Source organism: Oncorhynchus mykiss, chromosome 1, assembly GCF_013265735.2.
Source record: "Oncorhynchus mykiss isolate Arlee chromosome 1, USDA_OmykA_1.1, whole genome shotgun sequence".
NCBI classification, from domain to species: Eukaryota; Metazoa; Chordata; class Actinopteri; order Salmoniformes; family Salmonidae; genus Oncorhynchus; species Oncorhynchus mykiss.
In genome coordinates, this window is record NC_048565.1 from 55,690,739 (window position 1) to 55,711,329 (window position 20,591).

General features: G+C 43.5%; 1 protein-coding gene across 2 annotated transcripts in view; it reads left to right on the plus strand.

Moving 5' to 3' along the window:
- LOC110525494 (zinc finger protein aebp2) overlaps window positions 1-20,591 on the plus strand; it is a 64,332-nt gene that overhangs the window by 16,653 nt on the left and 27,088 nt on the right. The window contains exons 2-5 of one of the 2 annotated variants that reach the window (XM_021605644.2): window positions 1,750-1,972; window positions 2,282-2,389; window positions 2,596-2,788; window positions 8,274-8,416. In XM_021605644.2, the coding sequence (XP_021461319.1) occupies window positions 1,750-1,972; window positions 2,282-2,389; window positions 2,596-2,788; window positions 8,274-8,416 (667 nt within the window). The remainder of the gene's footprint in view (window positions 1-1,749; window positions 1,973-2,281; window positions 2,390-2,595; window positions 2,789-8,273; window positions 8,417-20,591) is intronic. The other variant, XM_021605663.2, reaches the window with a different exon arrangement.

A 20,591-nucleotide genomic window follows, 5' to 3' on the forward strand; every position in this document is an offset into this window, starting at 1 on the left:
CATCTCCTTAGCTATCATACTCTAACTCCACTGATTTCAAAACGGGGTCCTCCTGAAAGTGGAGAGCAGCACTTATGCAGATCTACTATGCGATATCTGTCACATCTACTCCTGCTCCTCCCCTCCGGTGTTCGACGTCGCAGGTTTACTAACCACCTGTCCTGGAAACCATCATTACGCTCACCTGGCATCAATCATTATGCGCACCTGCGCTTCATCATGAGGCACAACCTGGATTCCATTACATTACTAATTGCCTCCCCTTTATCTGGCACTCCCTTAGGTTCTTTCCCCAGGCAGTATTGTTTCATGTCAAGATGCTACTCCTATGTTGTATTATTCCATGTTCTTTGTTATATTAAACTTACCACCTGCACCTGCTTCTCGACTCCCAGAGTCTACGTTACAATATATTTCAAAACATGCCGTGTTAGAAAAGATTACCCTACACATACTGATCAGTTCAAATAGACAGAAGCATGCTCCATGGCAGACCAGTCCGAACTCATCTCTCGGCATGTCCAGCCCACTCATTTTCTCAGCCAATCATGGCTAGCGGAAGGATGCTGACTTTTTCTGTGGCTAAACCAACCAGGTTCGTAATAAATTAAAAAATATTTGTATTTACAGATAGCATACAAGTTTGTTATTAAGGCACATGAAAGTAAAAAAAAACACGCTTTTGCCAACAATTTTATTTTTTTACATTCAAATGGCTCTCCTGTGGAGTAGTGGCAGGCGACATATGCCTTGCGTCCTGAAACGAGTCACAAATGTTCAGCTTCCCCTTTAAGGGCGGGAGATTACCGTGGTTACGGGGCAGTCCTATTGTGTGTGTGTGAGTGAGTGAGATTTTGGCTCTAACGAGTAGTAGCTGTAATTTGTTATCAGTTGAAGCATCAGACTCAAACTAACATTGAGAAACTACCGAGCTTGTGAACAAAACATTGTAAATAACCAAGAAACATGAAGACAAAGTCTCACTTTGAAGAATTTCAAGTCATTTAGACTAACTTTTAGGCCTGTGCATTGCACCTCTAAAAATGTATCTATCAGCATCAGCACTTAACTCAGTGCGCACTGCTCCCCAGCCAGGCATGATTCATATTTCTTTGTGTGATTAGCAGGTATGAAACAAAACAGCAGATATGCAGTACTTTTATATTTTTCTGCTGTAAATCACATATTGCACATGTGCTCATACTTGATCATAACTCATACTTTACTTTTTACTCTATTTTATTTTTATGATTGTAATGCTCGCACTGTAGAGCCCTAAAAATTGACCACCAGCCCAGTTTGTGAAATAAAGGTTCTTAACAGACAATACCTAAATGTAGCCGCATTTGGTGGGTGGCGGGTGTTCATGTTATGCCCTGACCATAATGCATGTCTAAGACCCCCAGAAATGGCATGTGTGTCAAATCAGCCGCTGCAGCAGGTGCATGTACCGCTTTGAGTACACACCCACACACACACACAGGCAATCAGTTCCATTAGAAACAATGCTCCACCCTACTGTCAATCTTTACACACCTGTTCTTTACTGTCATGTATAGAATACAGATGTCTACTTCTTTTGCACTCTTAATTCTTAGTAGTGGATCACAGTCTAAAGACAGAGATAATAGATGGAGACTACCAGAACTGCTGGACTGTTTTGCTCTGGTCAGTTTGCTACAGTGATTAATTGTAACATCTTTTCAACCTCTCAATCACTATTTTTCTCATTCTCTTGCTCTCGCTCAGTGTCAGCAGTACCCTAATGGACATGGAGAGCACGGTATCCAGCGGGCGTTCCACCCCAGCCATGATGAATGGACAGGGCAGTGCCGCCCAGTGCCACTCAACTACCAAGGGCCAGGCGGTTGGCTATACCTGTTGTTGGGACCAGTGTGGCCTCTGCTTCACCTGCAGCCCTGACCTGGCTGAACACATCAGGGGCATGCATGTCGATGGACAAAGAGGAGGGGTGGGTAGAACCAGGGTAATACAGGCTGTTCTGTAGGCTACAAGTATTTAAGGTTTGTGTGTCTCTGTGGGATCACTCTCCCTCTCTGTATTCCTCTTTAGACCCACTTGTTAGCCCGCAAACGGCTGTCTGGAGAAGCGACTTCTTCTAAAATAGTTTTTGCTTGTCTGATCTTTATCTCGCCACCATATCCAACTCTTTCTCCCTCTCTTTTCTATCTCTGTCTCTCTGCTCTGTCTCCTCTCTCTCAACTCTCTTGATCATGCCATCTCGCTCTCTCTTTCTCACTTTCTCACACTCTTCCTCCAGGTGTTTGTGTGTCTGTGGAAGGGCTGTAAGGTGTACAACACCCCTTCCACCAGTCAGAGCTGGCTCCAGAGACACATGCTGACACACAGCGGAGACAAACCTTTCAAGGTAATTTAATAATATATTCCACTAGGCAGACACTTTTATCCAGAGTACAGTGAGTGCATATTTTTTTTTTTGTATATGCATGCGATCCCTGCAGAAATTGTAGCATTGTTACCAGATGGTGGTCAGGTTGTTTACTGAATGGTGACCTGCTTGTCACTGACCCTTGCTCTCGCTCTCTTTCTCTCTTCCTCTCTCTCCCACTATAGTGTGTGGTCGGGGGCTGCAATGCCAGTTTCGCGTCCCAGGGGGGGCTAGCGCGCCATGTTCCCACCCACTTCAGCCAGCAGAGCTCCTCTAAGCTGTCCAGTCAGGGCAGACTAAAGGAGGAGTCACCCTCTAAGGCTGGGCTTAATAAGAGAAAGAAACGAATCCTGATGAACAAACGCAGGCGCTCCCTACGTATGTACCCACTACAGTGTGTGTTTGTGTTCTGGAAAATGTTTTACTACAATATGCCTTCATGTACATTTTCTATAACTAGTTATAGCCTACTTTATATTTGATCTATTTTATTGAAGGAGAATACATGGTAAACTTTATTAAGGAATAGCAGTGGACTTATTTATTTATTAGTGTGTGTGAGTAGTTGCTTTGTGTGCAAGTGGTTTCTGTGTGTGTGTCACTCTAAAAGAGATGTTTTAGCCTGCTTTTAGTCCTCTGGGAAGAGAGGTTAGAATTGGACTGCACATACACACATAAAGTGCCTTCAGAAGGCATTCATACCCCTTAATTTATTCCGCATGTTGTTGTTACAGCCTGAATTCAAAATGGATTAAATCAAATCAAATTTTATTTGTCAAATGCGCTGAATACAACAGGTCTAGAACTTACTGTGAAATGTTTACTGACATGCCCTTAACCAACAAAGCAGGTTTTAAGATAAATAATAAAATAACAATAACGAGGCTATATACATGGAGTACCGGTACCGAGTCGATGTGTGGGGGTGCAGGTTAGTAATGAGGCTATATACATGAGGTACCGGTACAGAGTCAATGTGTGGAGCTACAGGTTACTAATGTGGCTATATACATGGAATACCGCTACCGGGTCAATGTGTGGGGGTACAGGTTAGTAATGAGGCTATAAACATGGGGTACCGGTACAGAGTCAATTTGTGTGGGTACAGGTTAGCCAAAGAAATGTATGTTTTTCTCACCCATCTACACACAATACTCCTTAATGACAAAGTGAAAACATGTTTTTAGAATTTTTTGCAAATGTATTGAAAATTAAATACAGAAATTTGTATTCACACCCCTTTGCTCCGACCCTCCAAATTGAGCAAAGGTGCATCCAACTTCCTTTGTCATCCTTGAAATGTCACTCCAACTTGATTAGAGTCCACCTGTGGCCAATTAATTGTTTAGACATGATTTATAAAGAAACACACCTGTCTATATAAGGTCCCTATTAGATATGAATGTAAGACCCAGATGCAGACCACGTCGCATGTTTCAACAGGGGCAGGCGATTGACAGGTCAAGGCAGGCAGTGGTAAGTAAACCAGAGGTGGGGCAAGAGTACCAGACAGCAAGCAGGGTCAGGGTTAGGCAGAGTGGTCAGGCTGGTGAGCTCAGATTCAGGACAGGCAAGGGTCAAAACCAGGAGGGCGAGAAAAGAGAGACTGGAAAGAGAGGCACAAAACGCTGGTTGATTTGAACAAACAAGACGAACTAGCAACAGACAAATACAGAACACAGGTATAAATACACAGGGGATAATGGGGAAGATGGGCTACACCTGGAGGGGGGTGGGGACAATCACAAAGACAGGTGAAACCGATCAGGGTGTGACAGTCCCACAGTTGACAGTACATGTCAGAGCAGAAACTATACCATACAGTCCAAGGAACTGTTCTTAGACCTGATATATAATTGTGATGAGTCATATACAGTGGGGCAAAAAAGTATTTAGTCAGCCACCAATTGTGCAAGTTCTCCCACTTAAAAAGATGAGAGAGGCCTGTAATTTTCATCATAGGTACACTTCAACTATGACAGACAAAATGAAAAAAAAAATCCAGAAAATCACATTGTAGGATATTTAATGAATTTATTTGCAAATTATGGTGGAAAATAAGTATTTGGTCAATAACAAAAGTTTATCTCAATACTTTGTTATATACCCTTTGTTGACAATGACAGAGGTCAAACGTTTTCTGTAAGTCTTCACAAGGTTTTCACACACTGTTGCTGGTATTTTGGCCCATTCCTCTGCGCAGATCTCCTCTAGAGCAGTGATGTTTTGGGGCTGTTGCTGGGCAACACGGACTTTCAACTCCCTCCAAAGATTTTCTATGGGGTTGAGATCTGGAGACTGGCTAGGCCACTCCAGGACCTTGAAATGCTTCTTACGAAGCCACTCCCTCGTTGCCCGGGCGGTGTGTTTGGGATCATTGTCATGCTGAAAGACCCAGCCACGTTTCATCTTCAATGCCCTTGCTGATGGAAGGAGGTTTTCACTCAAAATCTCACGATACATGGCCCCATTCATTCTTTCCTTTACATGGATCAGTCGTCCTGGTCCCTTTGCAGGAAAACAGCCCCAAAGCATGATGTTTCCACCCCCATGCTTCACAGTAGGTATGGTGTTCTTTGGATGCAACTCAGCATTCTTTGTCCTCCAAACATGACGAGTTGAGTTTTTACCAAAAAGTTATATTTTGGTTTCATCTGACCATATGACATTTTCCCAATCTTCTTCTGGATCATCCAAATGCTCTCTCTCTAGCAAACTTCAGACGGGCCTGGACATGTACTGGCTTAAACAGGGGGACACGTCTGGCACTGCAGGATTTGAGTCCCTGGCGGCGTAATGTGTTAGTGATGGTAGGCTTTGTTACTTTGGTCCCAGCTCTCTGCAGGTCATTCACTAGGTCACCCCGTGTGGTTCTGGGATTTTTGCTCACCGTTCTTGTGATCATTTTGACCCCACGGGGTGACCCCATGGATCTTGCGTGGAGCTCCAGATCGAGGGAGATTATCAGTGGTCTTGTATGTCTTCCATTTCCTAATAATTGCTCCCACAGTTGATTTCTTCAAACCAAGCTGCTTAGCTATTGCAGATTCAGTCTTCACAGCCTGGTGCAGGTCTACAATTTTGTTTCTGGTGTCCTTTGACAGCTCTTTGGTCTTGGCCATAGTGCAGTTTGGAGTGTGACTGTTTGAGGTTGTGGACAGGTGTCTTTTATACTGATAACAAGTTCAAACAGGTGCCATTAATACAGGCAATGAGTGGAGGACAGAGGAGCCTCTTAAAGAAGAAGTTACAGGTCTGTGAGAGCCAGAAATCTTGCTTGTTTGTAAGTGACCAAATACCTATTTTCCACCATAATTTGCAAATAAATTCATTAAAAATCCTACAATGTGATTTTCTGGATTTTTTTTCTCAGTTTGTCTGTCATAGTTGAAGTGTACCTATGATGAAAATTACAGGCCTCTCTCATATTTTTAAGTGGGAGAACTTGCACAATTGGTGGCTGACTAAATACTTTTTTGCCCCACTGTATCTGGGGAAGGGTCTAAAAACAATTTCTAGAGTGTTGAAAGTTTCCAAAAGCACAGTGGTCTCCATCGGGATATGGAACAAATATGAAACTACCCAGACTCTGTGTAGAGGTTGCCGTCTGACAGAACTGAGCAACCGGGCAAGAAGGACCTTGGTCAGGGAGGTGACCAAGAACCCAATGTCCCAATGACCACTCTGACAGAACTATAGAGTTCCTTGACTAAGATGGGAGAACCTGCCAGAAGGAAATCAGTCTCGACAGCACTTCACCAATCTGGGCTTTATGGGACTGTAGCCAGAGAGAAGCCACACCTAAGAAAAATGCATATTTGCAATAGGCACGTGAAAGACTCAAAATGGCAAAATATTCTGTGGTCTGATGAGGCAAAAATGTAAGTATTTGACCTGAGTGCTATGCGCTACGTCTAGAGAAAACCAGGCACAGCTCATCACCCGTTTAACACCATCTCTACCGTGAAGCATGGGGGTGGCAGCATCATGCTGTGGAGATGCTTTTCAGTGGCAGGGACTGGGAGACTGGTAAGGATAGAGGGAACAATGAATGGAGCCAAATACAGGTAAATCCTGGATGGGACCTGCTTCACAGTGCAATCAACCTTAGACTGGGGTGAAGATTTACGTTCCAACAGGACAATGACCCCAAGCATACAGCCAAAGCAATGCTGGAATGGCTTCAGAAAAATAATTTGAAAGTCCTTGAGTGGCCCAGCCAATGCCCAGACTTAAGTCCCATTGGGAATCTGTGAAATACTTGAAGATTGCTGTTCTCCATCACTCCCCATCAAACTTATCAGAGTTTGAGAAAATCTGCAAGGAAAAATTAAAGAAAATCTGAAACAGACATACATACCAAAGACGACTCAAATCTGTAATCGCCGCCAATGGTGCTTCTACAAAAATATTGATTCAGGGGTGGGAATAATTATGTAAATTAAATATTTCTGTCTAAATTTGCAAATCTTTCTAAAAACATTATTTGTCATGTTGTCATTATAGGGTATTGTATGTAGATGGGTGAGATTTATCATTATTTTTAATCCATTTTGAATTCAGGCTGAAACAACTAAATTAAATGTGGAGTAAGTCAAGGGGTGTGAATACTTTCTGAAGGCACTGTACAGGCAGACAGACAGGTTTCCAGACAGACAGGTTTCCAGACAGACAGGTTCCAGACAGACAGACAGACAGACAGGTTTCCAGACAGACAGGTTTCCAGACAGACAGGTTTCCAGACAGACAGGTTTCCAGACAGACAGACAGACAGGTTTCCAGACAGACAGACAGACAGGTTTCCAGACAGACAGACAGACAGGTTTCCAGACAGACAGACAGACAGGTAGGTTTCCAGACAGACAGACAGGTAGGTTTCCAGACAGACAGACAGACAGACAGACAGACAGGTAGGTTTCCAGACAGACAGACAGACAGACAGACAGGTAGGTTTCCAGACAGACAGACAGGTAGGTTTCCAGACAGACAGACAGGTAGGTTTCCAGACAGACAGACAGACAGACAGGTAGGTTTCCAGACAGACAGACAGACAGACAGGTAGGTTTCCAGACAGACAGACAGACAGACAGACAGACAGACAGGTAGGTAGGTTTCCAGACAGACAGGTAGGTAGGTTTCCAGACAGACAGACAGGTAGGTTTCCAGACAGACAGACAGGTAGGTTTCCAGACAGACAGACAGGTAGGTTTCCAGACAGACAGACAGGTAGGTTTCCAGACAGACAGACAGGTAGGTTTCCAGACAGACAGACAGACAGACAGGTAGGTTTCCAGACAGACAGACAGACAGGTAGGTTTCCAGACAGACAGGGGTTGGAATGGATTGTTACTTCAGGCACCTCCTTCAGCTTGAATGGGCCATTCTCGGGCAAACAGGCTTTTTGAGCTCGTCTAGACTTCTAAGAAAGATTGATAAAGGGCCGTATAAAGTCAAGATGGGTCAAAATATTACTTCTCACTCGGGACAGCACTTGGGAGGAAGTTTGGATGGTGTCTGGCTCTTTGTCAGGAGAGAGAGAAATGTGAGAGTAGGACAAACAACACTTTTCTAAATATCTTTTGACATGAAAATGCCCTTGATTTAATTTTCAGCCTGTCAGCCAACACATTCTCTCTCAACGATATCCCTGCTCTCTAGAATAAAATGTTCAGCTCATAGTAGTAATACAGTAAAAAAGCAGCAAGGAACCATTCAGCAAGTTGTCCTATTTCACACTGTTTCATAGTAATCATCTTCGTGAGGAGACGGTAGTGTTGGTGCTGGCCTGGTCTCACTGCTGTCTCACTTGTCTACATGGTGTCTCCTCACCTCTCATCCCAGACTCTCTCTGCTCTCATCCCAGTGTCTCCTCTCCCACCAGCGAGGCCCCATGACTTCTTCGATGCCCAAACCATGGACGCCATCAGACACCGGGCTATCTGCCTTAACCTGGCCACACACATGGAGAGCACAGGCAATGGACACAGTGTGGTGTTCCACAGCACGGTTAGTCCGTAAAGGGCATACACACACACACACACACACACACACAGAGAACACCGGCAATGGACACAATGTGGTCTTCAACAGCACGTTTAGTCTATTAACCCTTGGCATCCTGATACACCAGGCCTGGCCACAAGGCACAAGGCCTGGCCACAAGGCATGGTACATAACCCCAAATGAACCTCCTAGTCCTTACCCCCTAGGCACTGGTGTAGATCTGAGAGGATTGGATAGGAATCTGTAAATTGGCAACAATTCCACGTGCACTATCAAGGGCAAGATGGAGCTACCACCATATTACTTAGACATATCCAATCCTCGGAAATCTACACAAGTGTCTGGGCGTTAGGGTGTAATGGTTGATTTGGGATTCAGAGTTAGAGATTCTCTCATCCTGAAAGTGTTCTTAATTCCGTCTGTGCTGTTTTTGGATCAGTCTTTTTCACTTTAGCCCTAGGGGATTTCAGAGACCAACATTTTACAAAATTGTCTCTGTTCTCACGGAAGATGTTCTCAATGCACTTGCAGTGAACCTTGTGAATGCCCCTAGGATTGATTCAATACTTTTTGAATTCCTAGCTGGGTACACAGAGAGACAATGGGTCTGTTTTGTTATTTGATGCTTGTTGGTAAGTGATATATTATGAATGAGTTATAACTGCATTAGCACTTTACTGCCTCCGGGGGACAAGGGTTACATTCCAAATGGCACCCTATTCCCTACATAGTGCACTACTTTTGACCAGGGCCCATAGGGCTATGTTAAAAATAGTGTACTATATAGGGTAAAGGGTGCCATTTGGGATGCAGTTAAGGAGTGGACCGACCTCACCTAGGCACTTCTTTGATTTCCTTATTTTTTTAAATTACCAGATAAGGCTGTTTCTGTTTTGCTGACTAAGGCTTTCTCCTCTTGTGTGGCGATTGGTTGACTTTTCAGCCATGTATTAATAGATGCATATTGAATAGTGATTGTCAGTGTGAATATGAATGGTGGACTGAGTTTTGTGAATGACTGTCTGTAATATCGTAGAGCATCACCACAGGGCAGTTTGTCCCCTTCATTAAAATGGTTGTAGGTTGGTTGGTCTCTTCCTTAAAAGCAGAGGAAAGTAAAGGGTATCACATTCAACTGTGCTATTTTATCGCTCACCAGTAGCTGACTGATTCCTAGTTTGCAGAGGAATGGCACTTGTCACTGGGCAGTATCACAGGGCACCCATGCATCAGTGAGTTTGCCTGCACACACTCACACTCAAATCAAATTGTATTTGTCACATACACAAGTTTAGCAGATGTTATTGCGGGTGTAGCGAAATTCTTGTAATGCTCTCATTACAGTACTCAAATGTGCAGGTGTAGACTTTACTGTGAAATGCTTACTAATTTTACAAATAGAAAATAGTAGGAGTACTCGTACCCAGGGGTCACATTTACGCAGAATTCTGCATTTTCAAAATAAATATCATAGCACTTCTGTTGTCATCTGATGAAAATTAAGCTATTTTCTGCTGAATGTGTTGCACTAATGTATATTATTTGAAGGCAAATTTTATTTAAATTGTTTTATTTCACCTTTATTTAACCAGGTAGGCTAGTTGAGAACAAGTTCTCATTTGCAACTGCGACCTGGCCAAGATAAAGCGTAGCAATTCGACACATACAACAACACAGAGTTAACACAGGAAAAATAAACAGAACATACAGTCAATAATACAGTAGAAGAAAATAAAATAAAAAGTCGATATACAGTGAGTGCAAATGAGGTAAGTTAAGGAAATAAATAGGCTATGGTGGCAAAGTAGTTACAATATAGCAATTAAACACTGGAATGGTAGATCGGCAGAAGATGAATGTGCAGGTAGAGATACTGGGGTGCAAAGGAGCAAAATAAAAAAATAAATACCAGTATGGGGATGAGGTAGGTAGATAGATGGGCTGTTTACAGGTGGGCTATGTACAGGTGCAGTGATCTGTAAGCTGCTCTGACAGCTGGTGCTTAAAGCTACTGAGGGAGATATGAGTCTCCAGCTTCAGAGATTTTTGCTATTCGTTCCAGTCATGGGCAGCAGAGAACTGGAAGGAAAGACGACCAAAGGAAGAATTGGCTTTGGGGGTGACCAGTGAGATATACCTGCTGAAGCGCGTGCTATGAGTGGGTGCTGCTATGGTGACCAGTGAGCTGAGATAAGGCGGGGCTTTACCTAGCAGATACTTGTAGATAACCTGTAGCCAGTGGGTTTGGCGACAAGTATGAAGCGAGAACAAGTATGTTGCGATATAGGAAGCCAATTCTAGATTTAATTTTGGTGCTTAATGTGAGTCTGGAAGGAGAGTTTACAGTCTAACCAGACACCCAGGTATTTGTAGTTGTCCACGTATTCAGAGCCGTCCAGAGTAGTGATGCTGGACGGGCGAGCAGGTGCGGGCAGTGATCGATTGAATAGCATGCATTTAGTTTTACTTGTGTTTAAGAGCAGTTGAAGGCCACGGAAGGAGAGTTGAATGGCATTGAAGCTCGTCTGGAGGTTAGTTAACACAGTGTCCAAGGAGGGGCCAGAGGTATACAGAATGGTGTCGTCTGCGTAGAGGTGGATCAGAGAATCACCAGCAGCAAGAACAACATCATTGATGTATACTGAAAAGAGAGTCGGCCCGAAAATTTAACCCTGTGGCACCCATAGAGACTGTCAGAGGTCCGGACAACAGGCCCTCCGATTTGACACACTGAACTCTATCAGAGAAGTAGTTGGTAAACCAGGCGAGGCAATTGTTTGAGAAACCAAGGCTGTCGAGTCTGCCAATAAGAATGTTGTGATTGACAGAGTCGAAAGCCTTGGCCAGGTCGATGAATACGGCTGCACAGTAATGTCTATTATTGATGGCGGTTATGATGTTTAGAACCTTGAGCATGGCTGAGGTGCACCCATGACCAGCTCTGAAACCAGATTGCATAGCGGAGAAGGTATGGTGGGATTCAAAATGGTCAGTAATTTGTTTGTTAACTTGGCTTTCAAAAACCTTAGAAAGGCAGGGCAGGATATATATAGGTCTGTAGCAGTTTGGGTCTAGAGTGTCACCCCCTTTGAAGAGGGGGATGACCGCAGCAGCTTTCCAATCTTTGGGAATCTCAGACGATACGAAAGAGAGGTTGAATAGGCTAGTAATAGGGGTTGCAACAATTTCGGCAGATAATTTTAGAAAGAGGGCGTCCAGATTGTCTAGCCCGGCTGATTTGTAGGGGTCCAGATTTTGCAGCTCTTTCAGAACATCAGGTATCTGGATTTGGGTAAAGGAGAAATGGTGGGGGCTTTTGGCGGGGTGCTGTGGAGGGTGCCGGGCAGTTGACCCGGGTAGGGGTAGCCGTAGCCATGTGGAAAGCATGGCCAGCCGTAGAAAAATGCTTATTGAAATTCTCAATTATAGTGGATTTATCGGTGGTGACAGTGTTTCCTAGCCTCAGAGCAGTGGGCAGCTGGGAGGAGGTGCTCTTATTCTCCATGGACTTTAGTGTCCCAGAACTTGTTTGAGTTAGTACTACAGGATGCAAATTTCTGTTTGAAAAAGCTTTCCTTAGCTTTTCTAACTGCCTGTGTATAATTGCCTGAAAAGTTGCATATCACGGGGGCTATTCGATGCTAATGCAGGTCAAGGGCAGACAGGTCTGGAGTGAACCAAGGACTAGATCTATTCCTGGTTCTACATTTTTTGAGAGGTGCATGCTTATTTAAGATGGTGAGGAAGGCACTTTTTAAAGAATAGCCAGGCATCATCTACTGACGGGATGAGGTCAATGTCATTCCAGGATACCCCGGCCAGGTCGATTAGAAAGGCCTGCTCCCAGAAGTGTTTCAGGGAGTGTGACAGTGATGAGGGGTGGTCGCAGGCAATGAGGCAGTGATCGCTGAGATCTTGATTGAAAACAGCAGAGGTGTATTTGGAGGGCGAGTTAGTTAGGATCACATCTATGAGGGTGCCCGTGTTTACTGATTTGGGGTTGTACCTGGTAGGTTCATTGATAATTTGTGTGAGATTGAGGGCATCAAGCTTAGATTGTAGGATGGGTGGGGTGTTAAGCATGTCCCAGTTTAGGTCACCTAGTAGCACGAACTCAGAAGATAGATGGGGGGCAATCAATTCACATATGGTATCGAGGGCACCGCTGGGGGCAGAGGGAGGTCTATAGCAAGCGGCAACAGTGAGAGACTTGTTTCTGGAAAGGTGAATTTTTAGAGGTAGAAGCTCAAATTGTTTGGGTACAGACTTAGCCTGCAGAGTTACTATCTATCTTTGCAGTAGATTGCAACACCACCCCCTTTGACAGTTCTATCTTTGCGGAAAAAGTTCTAGTTAGCAATGGAGATTTCAGGGTTTTTGGTGGTTTTCCTAAACCAGGATTCAGACACGGCTAAGACATCTGGGTTGGCAGAGTGTGCTAAAGCAGTGAGTAAAACAAACTTAGGGAGTAGGCTTCTAATGTTAACATGCATGAAACCAAGGCTTTTACGTTTACAGAAGTCAACATATGAGAGCACTTGGGGGGTGGGAGTAGGCACTGCAGGACCTGGATTAACCTCCACATCACCAGAGGAACAGAGGAGAAGTAGGATAAGGGTACGGCTAAAGGCTACACAAACTGGCCGTCTAGCACGTTCGGAACAGAGAGTAAAAGGAGCAGGTTTCTGGGCACGATAGCATAGATTCAAGGCATAGTGTACAGACAAAGGTAAGGTAGGATGTGAGTACATTGGAGGTAAACCTAGGCATTGAGTAATGATGAGAGAGATATAGTCTCTAGAGACGTTTAAACCAGGTGATGTCATCGCACATGTTGGAGGTGGAACAACATGGTTGGTTAAGGCATATTGAGCAGGGCAAGAGGCTCTACAGTGAAATAAGACAGTAATCACTAACCAGGACAGTAATGGATGAGGCATATTGATATTAGAGAGAGGCATGCGTAAACAAGTGAACATATGAGTGGTTGGGCTGGCTGGGGACACGGCGATTCAGACTCTTAGCAGGCCGATGCTAACATGCTAACTGTTAGTAGGCCGGGTTAGCAAGCAAGCAGTTAGCAAGGGCTAGCAGTTACAGACCGGGCAGGCAAGCTAGCAGTTAGCAGGCCGGGGCCGGCAAGGCAGCAGTTAGTAGACCGGGGTAAGCTAGCAGTTAGCAGGCCGGGTTAGCAAGCAAGCAGTTAGCAGACCGGGTTAGCAAGCAAGCAATTAGCAGGGGCTAGCAGTTAGCAGACCAGGCCCGGCGAGCTAGCAGTTAGCAGCCCGGGTTAGCAAGCAAGCAGATAGCAGGGACTAGAAAGTTAACCTTTGGGGGACGTCGCGATGGGGGTAGTTCCGTTTTTGCCTCTTTGTGCGGTGACGTCGATAGACCAGTCGGGGAATTAGTAGGGTTCCAAGTAGCTCTAGGTAGCTAGCAGGCCTAGCTGGTTAGCATAATGGGCCTTCAGCGGGCGTCGCGCTTGAGGGGCCTGTTGGAGTCCTCGGGCAGATTATGTCGCTATTCCAGTGGTAGGGGATCTGCGGGGTTCCATGCCCCGTACCGGCTGTAGAAGGGGTTCGGATATTGTAGCCCAGGAGTATGCTTCGGTGGTAGCACAGGAGCCCTGGCTGGGCTAGCTTCAAGCTAATTGGTGCTTGCTCTGGGATGGAAACGCTAGCCAGGAGTAGTCAACCGGGATTGCCGTTAGATAGTTGTGAAGATCCAGATGAAAATGTTCAGTTTGCGGTAGGAATCCGGGGATAAAAATAATAGGTCCGTTATGCTCTGGTTAGAGTCACGTTGTTCGAACTGGCGAGAGCTTTCCGAGCTGAAGGTTAGCTGATGACCGCTGGCAATGGTTTGCTGACTGATAGCTGGTAGTTAGCTGGCTAGCTTCAGTTGAGGGATTCCAGATCTGAAGTAAATATAAATACTTTATAAAAAAAAGAAGATCCACGCTACATTGGGTGAGGCGGGTTGCAGGGGAGTATTTAGATGTTGAGGTTTAGCAACAAAAAAAACAAAAAAAAAGATGTAAAACGATATATACAGGACAAAGACGTCTGACTGCTACGCCATCTTGGATTCTTCAAATGGCTATTATAATAATGTTCATGGTGTCCAGGTCAGGGTAAACAAAACATTTATTTATTAAAACTATCAGAAAGATTGTTGGTACTTATTTATTTTGATCCAAAGCCATGAATGAGTGAGTCACTTAGCTTTGTGTCATCAACCTGATAACCTCCAAAATATTGTTATATATTATTTTGTTTTCAAAAAAACAATAGAGAGCGATTGTAATCTGAATAAAGGTCCAAATAAAATTTGTAAAGGCCAAAACATTTATTTCTGTTTTTAGAGGGAGAGAAACGCTGGGCCAATTGTGCGCCGCCCATAAAGGCCAAAATATAGCCCTGCTAATAGCCATAATGGCGCTATACAACGTGACCTTGTGTTTGAAATAATATTTTCCAGTAAGCAACAATTAGTTTTGTTCCAATATTATATGCAGACAATTACATTGACGGAAGCAGCATTCTTTCCGCAATATGAAGCTGATCCACCCCTAAGAAAAAAAAGGGAAAAAAACTTTGTTCCAATATTTCTGTAATTCAGTGATATTTATTCTCATAGTGATTCATTATGAATCCATAGCTAAATAAACATCAGCATTTTGAAAGAGTATTTTTATCATTATTTTATTAACAAAAGCATAAAGATGTTGATGAAGAAATACTTTACTGCTGTTTTGAGTTAGAAATGTAACACTTCAGAGTACTTAAGCATCGAATACATTGCCGGTAGGGGGATGTTCACACCTACAGTAGCCATAAAGAGTCTATTGTCCTGCTAATCGGGATACAAGTGTTTGAAAACCTGTTTTTAAAAACCCACCAGCTGTCCATCACTACTGTAAATAAAACACAGCATTGTTTACATTATTTCTTACATTGTGGCAAAAGGTCGCAAAGTTCAAGGGGGCCGAATACTTTCGCAAGGCACTGTATCCCAGTCAACATGATCGAAGCAATCTTGGAGCGTGGAATCCGATTGGTCAGACCAGTGTTGTATTGACCTGAACGCAGGCGTTTCCCATTTTAGATCATGTCTATAGGCTGGGAACAACAAAATGGAGTCATGGTCAGATTTGCCGAAGGCAGGGCGGGGGAGGGCTTTGTGTGCGTCGCAGAAGTTAGAGTAGCAATGATCCAGAAAGCTACCAGCCCCTGTCACGCATTCAATATGCTGATAGAATTTAGGAAGTATCATTCTTAGGTTAGCTTTGTTAAAATCCCCAGCCACAATAAATGCAGCCTCAGCATTTATGGTTTCCAGTTTACATAGAGTCCAGTGAAGTTCTTTCAGGGCCGACAAGGGATCTGCTTGGGGGGTTATACACGGCTGTGACTATAATCGAAGAGAATTCTCTTGGAAGATAATGCGGTCGGCATTTGATTGTAAGGAATTCTAGATTGGGTGAACAAAAGGACTTGAGTTCCTGTATGTTGTTATGATTATATCATGAGTCGTTTATCATAAGGCATACACGCCTGCCCTTCTTCTTACCAAATAGATGTTTGTTTCTGTCGGCGCGATGCGTGAAGAAACCAGGTGGCTGTACCGACTCTGACAACATATCCCGAGTGAGCCATGTTTCCATGAAACAGAGAACGTTACAATCTTTGATTTCCCTCTAGAAGGCAACTCGTGCCCTAATTTCGTCCACCTTGTTATCTAGAGATTGGACATTGGCGAGTAAAATGCTCGGAAGTGGTGGATGGTGTGCTCGCCTTGAGTCTGACCAGTAGGCCGCTCTGTCTGCCTCTCCTGTGGTGACTGCGCTGTTTTGGGAAGGCCTCTGGGATAAGATTGCATGTCCAGGGTGGAGGTCTGCTTCGGGAAAGACGTATTCCTGGTCGTAAATTGACATCGCTTTTATTTCCAATAGTTCTTCCCAGCTGTATGTAATAACACTTGAGATTTTCTGGGCTAACAATGTAAGAAATACCCCAAGCGACTTACAGCTGTAATCGCAGCAAAAGGTGGCGCTACAAAGTATTAACTTAAGGGGGCTGAATAATTTTGCACGCCCAATTTTTCAGTTTTTGATTTGTTAAAAAAGTTTGAAATATCCAATAAATGTCGTTCCACTTCATGATTGTGTCCCACTTGTTGTTGATTCTTCACAAAAAAATACACTTTTATATCTTTATGTTTGATGCCTGAAATGTGGCAAAAGGTCGCAAAGTTCAAGGGGGCCGAATACTTTCGCAAGGCACTGTATGTTCCGGATAGCTTCAGACAATAACATTGATGTATACGCTGACTCGGTGAGCGAGTTTATTAGCAAGTGCATCTGATATTCTTCTCTGCAGATCCTCTCAAGCTCTGTCAGGTTGGATGGGGAGCATCGCTGCACAGCTATTTTCAGGTCTCTCCATTGATGTTCGGTAGCGTTCATGTCCGGGTTCTGGCTGGGTCACTCAAGGACATTCAGAGACTTGTCCTGAAGCCACTGCGTTGGTTTGGCTGTGTGCTTAGGGTCATTGTCCTGTTGGAAGGTGAACCTTCGCCCCATTCTGAGGTCCTGAGCTCTCTGGCGCAGGTTTTCAAGAATCTGTACTTTGCTCCATTCATCTTTCCCTTGATCCTGACTAGTACCCCAGTCACTGCCTCTGAAAACATCCCCACAGCATGATGCTACCACCACAATGCTTCATTGTAGGCTTAGTGCTAGGTTTCCTCCAGTTGTGTCGTTTGGCATTCAGGCCAAAGTGTTCAATCTTGGTTTCATCAGAATCTTGTTTCTCATGGTCTGAACGTCTTTAGGTGCCTTTTGGCAAACTCAAGCGGACTGTCATGTGCCTTTTACAGAGGAGTGGCTTCCGTCTGGCCAGTCTACCATTTAGGTCTGATTGGTAGAGTGCTGCAGAGATGGTTGTCCTTCTGGAAGGTTCCCTCATCTCCACAAAGGAACTCTAGAGCTCTGTCAGGGTGATCATTGGGTTCTTGGTCAGCTCCCTGACCAAAGCACTTCTGACCTGATTGCTCAGTTTGGCCAGGCGGCCAGCTCTAGGAAAAGTATTGGTGGTTCCAAACTTATTTCATTTAAGAATGATGGAGGCCACTGTTTTTAAGGAAATTTTTCGGTACCCTTTCCCAGATCTTTACCTTGACACCATCCTGTCTTGGAGCTCTACTGGCTTGGTTTTTACTCTGACATGCACTGTCAGCTGTGGGACCTTATATAGACAGGCATGTACCTTTCCAAATCATGTCCAATCAATTGAATTTACCACATGTGGACTCCAATCAAGTTGCAGAAACATCTCAAGCATGATCAATGGAAACAGAATACACCTGAGCTCAATTTCGAGTCTCATAGCAAAGGTTCTGAAATCTTAAATAAGGTATTTCTTAAAACCTGTTTTCACTTTGTAATTATGGGGAATTTTGTGTAGATTGCTGAGGATCTTGTTTTATTTCATCTGTTTTAGAATGAGGCTGTAACGTAACAAAATGTTAATGGATCTGAATACTTTCCGAAGGCAAATATGTATTTCTGAGATTATATGAACATGACTGGGCATTCAAACATTTATTTATCTATTAATCATCATTAATAGTGTCTCCCTGGTCTTCATCAGTTAGTTAGATTACTTGTTGGTTATTACTGCATTGTCGGAACTAGAAGCACAAGCATTTCGCTACACTCGCATTAACATCTGCTAACCATGTGTATGTGACAAATAAAATTTGATTTGATTTGATCACATTTTTGTTTAACATGTTTTGTGTCATCGGGAAAAGACTCCAACCCCTGATACAGTTTGGAAATCAACTTTTAGAGGTTTGTCAGACTCCCTTAAAATATTTTAAATCTGAAATTACCATTATTCCCAGATCCCAGACTGTAGCTTTAAACTAATGTCATGTAGGCCTACCCATCAACTCAAAATGGAACTTTTATCATTCACTGGTTGGTATAATATACTGCAAAATTCACCTGACCTCCGTAGACTGGTTTTCCCTGGCTGTCTGACCTTGCAGGGACACCTGTCACCATCTGATCCTACTAAGACATGATGAGCATAGTATTGTGTAGTGTGTACTGACTGTGCACCATGACAGTGAAGTTTGTAGAGCTGTTTATGCCGTGTCAGTGTGAAACATAGGGAATTGGCTAGGGAGACTGACAGCTCAATAATGTTACATTGCTATACTGCCTCTAATAAAAAACTCACATTGTGCTGTCGGAAAACTTCATAATATCGGTCTTCAATTGTTTGGCTGCTAGTTTCATTGTTTGATTCAGGTCTAGTGTGATTGATGCAAAAATAACAGCTGAAGTTTGAGCTAACTAGGTACAGCCAAGTTAATATACTTCTTTTAAAACGGGACAAAACAAAGACCACAAAACCTTTCCATACACACAACAGCTATTAGATACTGCTACCTGACAGACACTGAGATAGTTAGAGCCTAGAGCTAAACTGGCTGTGGTAGCTACTAACTAGCTACTTTAGCTAGTTCATTCACTTCAGACAAAACTTCAGTTGAGAGGGGATGAAACATTAGCTAACGTTACATGTCAGTTAGCTACACTACTGTCATGGAAATGTTCAGTCAATAATATTTCTCAAATACTGGAGCCGGTGAGTTCAAATCGACTTTATTACAAAGTAATATAAGCTGAGCTGGTTCATGAAGCAACTGACTTTCCAGTCTTGGCACACACTTTTTATACAGGTTTCATCCTTAAGTCACACACACACAGTACGTCCTCTTTATGTTAATGATTAATCCCCTCTGGCATTTAGCCGCCATTATCTTTTTGCCTTGCACTAATTTTACCTTGGTTTCACATTAGAGCATAAATTATATTGGTGGTGTTACCATAGCAACAGTCAACATTAGGCCATAGCAATGGTTAAAAAATAAACAGACATGCCCACTCCTAAGACAGGTGCATTTCTAATGGTGCCTAATGACCTAGACACACACAGAGAGTGCACTTATTGTGTGCATGTCTAAGCTGTATAATGTGCAAGCATGTACTGGAAAATTCCCAATATATTCCTCCCCTGGGGCTTACTAAGTCCCAAACCTTGAAGTTTGTTCCAGTACAAGTGAGAAGGAAAGCACCTTCTATGTTGCTAAGGAGACAATCTGCCTCCCTTTCACCTTATCAACCTTTGCTTCACTTTCTCATTCATACTGGGGAGTCGGGACCAAACATCTCCTTTCACATATAGCTAGAAGGAAGTAAAAGATCCCTCCTCAAGCCAAGTGTTCTTTAACATACAGTGTATGCATTTTTTAGCACTGCCCAAGGTTCTCGGTTATGTAAAATATAAGAATAACAAAAACATAAAAAATAATAAACTAAACCTCATAAACCTGTAACGTTCTCAATATGACACAACATATGGCCCTCCCTCACAGACACCTCTCTAACAACTATTTGGTCATAAGTGAAAAAACCTGTTAAAGAATTAAGGGTATGGTCTATGGACTCTTGTAACTGGAAAACCCTATGTCACATGCATGTCTAGGCGAACAGATATTCCGAAGGTCTAACATCATTTATCATTCAGCAACTTTTACATTGAGTACATGGTTATATTCTGTTGTACTATGTGCACACTTTAAACACATTCCTTATCCCAACATGGGGCAGTCCCCCTTCTGGCACATGACACAGAAAATTTGGTCAGCATGATGAAAATGTCCAAGTTTCACATCATCTAGTTTGCACCATTTTCACAAACCTCAGACATTGCAGGTTCAGGTACTGTTAATATACCTGTCACGGGGGATTTGCTACACAGTATACAATTGTCCATTCTATGTTTTTGGGCTGGCCCGCTTATACCAGCCATTTTTTGTTGCTTTTCTCAATTTTGGGTCAATGTTTGATTCTGGGGTATTTTCTTCATTGTGGCTACCCCAGTTTGTAACAGATGTCCAGATTTTCTGTAGCAACCCACTTTCTTGTGGTTTTGCCATTGTCTTAGTTGGTGTACTAGTGCTAGTGGGAGTTGTTTTTACCATTTCTTCTAGCTTTGCCGCTTTTGCTGTCAAGGCCATTCTACCGTTCTTCATCTGTCCTGGTTTCCACTGTCTGTTAGGAGGACCATGTGAGGGCAGAGAAGTCGATGGTAGGGAGTCT